This window comes from Mirounga angustirostris, unplaced genomic scaffold (assembly GCF_029215605.1).
Source record: "Mirounga angustirostris isolate CCGP_5_RB_7025 unplaced genomic scaffold, mMirAng1.0.hap1 SCAF_4, whole genome shotgun sequence".
Lineage (NCBI taxonomy): Eukaryota > Metazoa > Chordata > Mammalia > Carnivora > Phocidae > Mirounga > Mirounga angustirostris.
Genome location: NW_026991712.1, coordinates 41,224,227 through 41,230,441, shown reverse-complemented (window position 1 = coordinate 41,230,441; position 6,215 = coordinate 41,224,227). Strand labels below are relative to the sequence as shown.

At 44.6% G+C, this 6,215-nt stretch overlaps 1 protein-coding gene across 1 annotated transcript in view; it reads left to right on the top strand.

The window, feature by feature from the left end:
* Positions 1 to 822: 822 nt before the first annotated feature.
* The window catches only part of DPY19L4 (dpy-19 like 4), a 68,326-nt gene continuing 62,933 nt past the window's right edge, over positions 823 to 6,215 (top strand). Inside the window, exon 1 of the mRNA XM_064588114.1 lies at positions 823 to 981. Within this exon, the coding sequence (XP_064444184.1) occupies positions 966 to 981 (16 nt within the window). The 5' untranslated portion in view covers positions 823 to 965. The remainder of the gene's footprint in view (positions 982 to 6,215) is intronic.

Here is a 6,215-nt window from a genome sequence, read left to right as displayed (position 1 = left end):
TGTGCTCTCTCTCACTCTCTCTGTAAAATAAATAATCTTTTTTTTAAAAAAATGTAATGAGCATTTTGTCTGTTCCTAAATCTGCTTCTCAATATTGTTGGAGAGAAGTTCCTGGTATTTGTTGGAGAATGCCCGAGGTAATACAAGCTAGGGTATAAAAAGTGCAACAAGTTAAAACTATGTTCCGCTGCTGTGGAATATCTAAATGCATCCCGCTCCCCGCGTTGACCATAGTATTACTGTTTCTTTAAATAATATCATGAAATGCAAATGTATGTGTTTAACCAGTTTGGGTGGTTCTGAAATCTTAAGTTCCAAGTAGAAGCTTCTTTCTTGTAATGATCTTGCAATCTAAAGCGGCCTACGAAACCAGCGTGCCCACCCAGAGCATTTTGCGGCTCTCCTGAAATCACCAAGCACGCAGGCACCGAGAGGAGTTCGGAGCCTCGGGCTCCAGCTCAGGCGTGCGCCCGCTTCGTGACCAACACCTCGCCGGACCTCAGCTTTCTCTCCGTCACATGGGGCGCGGTTGGGGTTTGGATCCGGAAGATGACACTGATGCTATTCTCTGACTGAGTCGAACGACAACAGCCGCGGAGGGCCCGCTGGACTCCCAGCTTTCGGAAGAGCCGGCGAAAGGGAGAGGCTGCCGGGAGCCCGGCGGAGGAGGCCGGGAGCGCCGGCCGTGGGCGGTGCCACCCACCCGCGTCGTCGAGTCTCCTTCCTGCCCGCGCAGGCCGAGGCGCGCCAGCAAAACGCTCCGGCCGCCCTCCGCTGCCGGCTCTCTGGTTCCTGGGCCGCCGGGGGGGACGCGGTTGGCGGCGACACCGGAGGGGGGCGGGTCAGGAAGTGGGGGCGCGGCGGCCGGGAGTGGTCTTGGGGCTGCCGAGGGGTTCGCGACGCGGAGGGCCGGAGACTCCGGGCCGCGCGGGACCCGGAGGGGCGCCCGGGCCTCCGCGGAGACGATGGCGGAGGAAGAAGGTGAGGGCCCCGGGGTCCAGCGCGCCAACTGTCGCCCGTGATCTCGGGAAAGAGGGGCGGGGGCGCGAGGGGCCCAGAGGCCTGGGCTGCGGGCGGTCAGTGGCCGCGGCTGCGCGCGGGTGGCTGCGTGGGGGCCGGGAAGGAGCGGGGCGGCGGCGGCGCGGGGACGTTTAGGAGCGGAGTGAATGGCCCGAAGTTTTGTCTGCCTGAGTGGGAAGCAAAGGTGGAGCTTAAAGTTGGGAATGGGGTAGGGAGAGAAAAGGCTCTGTGTGTGTGTGTGTGTGTGTGTGTGTTGCGGGGGGAGGGGGTACAGTTTGAGGGGGACGGCTGCTAGCAGACAATTAATGGGGTGGGGGGTTAGAAGATGGAGGCTTAGTTACTGAGTGCCTATTTGAAAGTGATAGTGTTTAACCAAATGCCCCTCATTCTGAGTGCCTTCTTCAGAGGTCTGTGGACACCGACAAATACAAAGTCACGGGGCCGGGGCGGGGGGGGAGAAGCCTCACGCCGCGGGTATAGAAAGAGGCAGGAATTTGGGGTAAACAGGGTAAGGTGAATTGGGAGGGGAAACTGAAGAAGGCCAGTTCATTTATAGGTTAGGGGGAGATGGCAAAGGGCTGAGGGATGTAAGTAGTTTGGGAGGATTAGGAAGCCAGGAGTGCTTTGAGCGTGAAAGTGGGTGGTCTAGACAAATCTTCCCATGCCCCCACAGGGCCAATGCGAAGAAAATTAATCCCTTCAGTAATATTTATTCATAGAAAATGATAGGTATGGGAGAAAAATGGGGAGTTAGAGGAACTTATCAGCTAGCGATAGATATTACAGGAAACATTCGTGGCATGCATAATAACTTCATGATACCCGTGCTAGTTTCAGGAACAGGTATATATGATGGTGTCGCTTGACAGAGCAGTTAGATTTTGCATTCTGGTGGGAAATACAACTTTTTACCTTCTTGAGTGCCGTTGTGAATGTGATCTCATTTAGATTTAAACCTTATTGAACCAGGAATGCAAGGAGGGAATTTCAAGAATTCAGTGGAAAGCAATTTATTTTTATTTATTTATTTTAAGATTTTATCTATTTGACAGAGAGAGACACTGAGAGAGAGGGAACACAAGCAGGGGGAGTGGGAGAGGGAGAAGCAGGCTTCCCGCGGAGCGAGGAGCCCAATGTGGGGCTCGATCCCAGGAACCTGGGATCATGACCTGAGCCGAAGGCAGACGCTTAACGACTGAGCCACCCAGTCGCCTGGAAAGCAATTTTTAAACAATTGTTTTCTGCTCTTTGGCTTGCTGCTTGTCCCTATGCTCATACTGGCCTCATATTTGCCTTCTCTTTCTTGAGTTTTCAGAGTGTTAAAGCTGATCTAAATTTAAGACACTCTACCTAAAAACAACGTCAAAACCAATGGCTATTTGTAGTTGGTGAGGAAGAATGTAATTCCATTTATTACCTTGGTTTTATCTTTGGTTGCAGTAGTTTAAAACATTTCTTGATATTTTTTCCTTTTCTGAATAGTTGCAAATCTGTGGAGTAGGTTGATAAGCTAGCTTGTATGTTTCCATTAACACTTTCATGCTTAAGCTAAAGCATGAAAAAAAATACTGCAATACTAAAAGTCTTTAATATGCATCATACAAAATGAGAAATTGTTTTAGGAGATTATAGTTACACTTAATTAAAGCAATGTGATGTGGAACTAATTAAAAAGACCATACCATTTTGTGAAATTTATTTATGGGATATAAAATGAAAAGTGGTGGGAGCCTGGGTGGCTCAGTTGTTAAGCGTCTGCCTTGGGCTCAGGTCATGATCCCAGGTTCCTGGGATCGAGTCCCACATCAGGCTCCCTGCTCCGTGGGAGGCCTGCTTCTCCCTCTCCTATTCCCCCTGCTTGTGTTCCAGCTCTCACTATGTCTCTCTCTGTCAAATAAATAAATAAAATCTTTAAAAAAAAAAAAAAGAAAAGTGGTTTTGGTTGTAGAATTACTGATAATCCAAAAGCAAATACATCTTATATAGAACAACTAATGTATTGAAGTTTTGTTAAAATATAGTTTCATTCAGCAATTTTTTAATTCCATAAACATTTGGGTGCCTACTGTGTTAGGTGCTGGGATATAATAATAGTCAACAATGAATGAGTAATTACAGTCTTACTTATTATAATAATGCTAGTAATGATAATAGCAAACATGTCTATGTGCTAGGCATTATTCTGAGTGCTTTACATTTGTTTTATTTGGCACTTTTCCAAATACATATTATCTTAAAATTAGACTAAATGGTCTATTTTACCCCTATATCCCTTTTTTGCTTATCATTCACATTCATTTGGGTCCTCTTCATTGTCCCACTGTTACTCCAGGTAAATAATTTTTTGAGAATGTCATCTTACAAAATGTCTTCCTTGTTGCAGTAGAGGGTCAGATTGTTCATACTTATCCTTTCTGAAAGAAATGTTAGAGCAAAGAAAGAAGTGACCACCTTGAGTAAAGCAGTATTAACACTACATTTGGAAATTGCTGTGTGTTGTCTGGATGGACATTTGCAGGCCTATTTGTAGCTCTGCTAATGATCTCATGTGAAGATCATTGGACCAGACCTGGAAATGGCAGGTTATTTTTGTGGTTATGTTATCATTTTCATTTAGTTTGACTTTTTCTTTACAATGCTAAAGATACAAGAAGGAAAAGGAAACTTAAAATCTGTCCTAGAACTTTCCTGCCAGTTAATTGGCATCATTCATGGCTTTGGCCTTTGCTGCTTCTCCACCTGGGGATTCCTGGTTTTGTCTTCCAATTATGAAGCTATGAGATCAGTATAAAGGAAAGGAGGTGAAATTTGGATCTAGTCAGTTTTGTTTCTTGGTGACAGGTAAAAAATTTAAAAAAAAAAAAATTTTTTTTTTTTAAAACCCAACGCTGGGCTTGAACTCATGACCTTGAGATCAAGACCTGAGTTAAGATCAAGAGTCAGAGGCTTAACTGACTGAGCCACCCAGAGGTCTCCCCCACACGCCCCCCAACCTCAGTTTTTTATGAGGGACAAGGTTGAAGAGATTGGCTAAAATGAATACTGTATTTCCTAGGTTGTACTTTTTGCTCCCCCAATTTAATGTCACTGAAACCAATATGTCTTAAAATCAGTTCATACATTTAATATGGTAGTGTTTCCCCCCCCCCCTTTGAAAAACTGCTTAGGGGCACCTGGGTGGCTCAGTTGGTTAAGCATCTGACTCTTGATTTCAGCTCCAGTCTGGATCTCATGGTCATGAGTTCAAGTTCTGCGTTGGGTTCCATGCTGGGCAGGGAGCGTACTTAAAAAAACAAAACAAAACAAGGGGCGCCTGGGTGGCTCAGTCGTTAAGCGTCTGCCTTCGGCTCAGGTCATGATCCCAGGGTCCTGGGATCGAGGCCTGCATCGGGCTCCCTGCTCAGCAGGAAGCCTGCTTCTCTCTCACTCCCCCTGCTTGTGTTCCCTCTCTCACTGTGTTTCTCTCTGTCAAATAAATAAAATCTTAAAAAAAAACAAAAACAAACAAACTGGGCTCCTGGGTGGCTTAGTTGGTTAAACATCTGCCTTCTGCTCAGGTCATGATCTCAGGGTCCTGGGATCAAGCCCTGCATTGGGTTCCCGGCTCGGCAGGGAGTCTGCTTCTCCCTCTCCCATTGCCCCTCGTTCCTGCTTGTTCTCTCTCTCAAATAAATAAATAAAATCTTTAAAAACAAACAAACCCAAAACCCCCAAGATACCTGCTCAATATCTTAAAATGTATAGCATCTTAGAACCAAAAAGATATAGTGTTATAGATCCTTTATAGATAATTTATTTGTATGGCCCTTGATTGTTGCTAATATAGATTCTGGAAAGATGGCTTTATGAGTTATTTGGGAATTTTTTTTTTTTTAAGATTTTTATTTTATTTATTTGACAGAGAGAGAGCGAGAGCAGGAACACAAGCAGGGGGAGTGGGAGAGGGAGAAGCAGGCTTCCCGCCGAGCAGGGAGCCCCATGCGGGGCTCGATCCCAGGACCCTGGGATCATGACCTGAGCCGAAGGCAGACGCTTAACGACTGAGCCACCCAGGCACCCCAAATTATTTGGGAATCTGTGCAAAATTTTTGTATAAGCTCTACTTCTATAAATAAAATCCATTTATATGTACTAAGAGAACACTTTAATGTCTCTGTAAAGTGATTGATTTTATGAGGAAATTTTTTTTTTTAAGATTTTATTTATTTATTTGACAGAGAGAGAGACAGCCAGAGAGGGAACACAAGCAGTGGGAGTGGGAGAGGGAGAAGCAGGCTTCCCGCGGAGCAGGGAGCCTGATGTGGGGCTTGGTCCCAGGACCCTGGGATCGTGCCCTGAGCCGAAGGCAGACGCTTAACAACTGAGCCACCCAGGCACCCCTAAGGAAATTTTTTAAAAAGGAAAATGATAGCTTTTTATAAAGAACACTTTCTATGTGATATCCCCTTTCCAGTCTATCTTTATCTTAAATGTGTGCTTTTAACCTCTAATAAAAAAGACCTTCTTAACCCATTTGTAAACTACCTTAACAGATTTGTTAGCTTGCTTTCTGAAATTATCCAGTTAAATTTTCAAAAAAAATTTCAATACTATCAATGTGTGTGATCTTGTAAGTGTAATGACTGAGTAAACTTCTTGGGGTTATATCACCCAGTTACTGCATCCACTCAGCCACCTCCCCTCCAGCAACCCTCAGTTTGTTTCCTGTAGTTAAGAGTCTCTTATGGTTTGTCTCCCTCTCTGATTTCACCTTATCTTTTCCTTCCCTTCCCCTATGTTCATCTGTTTTGTTTCTTAAATTTCACAAAAGAGTGAAATCATATATTTGTCTTTCTCTGACTGACTTATTTCGGTCAGCATAATACCCTCTAGTTCTAGCCACGTCATTGCAAATGGCAAGATTTCATTCTTTTTGATAGTTGAGTAATATTCCTCTGTGTGTGTGTGTGTGTGTGTGTGTGTATACACACCACATCTTCTTTATCCATTCACCTGTCAATGGACATCTGGGCTCTTTCCTTTTTTTGGTTATTGTGGACATTGCTACTGTAATCATTGGGGTGCATGTGCCCCTAAATCCTCATTTTTGTTGGGTGTTTTTAACTTTTGCTTTATCCCAGAGCAATTAAAAAGGCATCATGAAAAAGAAATATAGTAGTATTTATTAATTGACCCAGATTTGTATGCAAAAATAC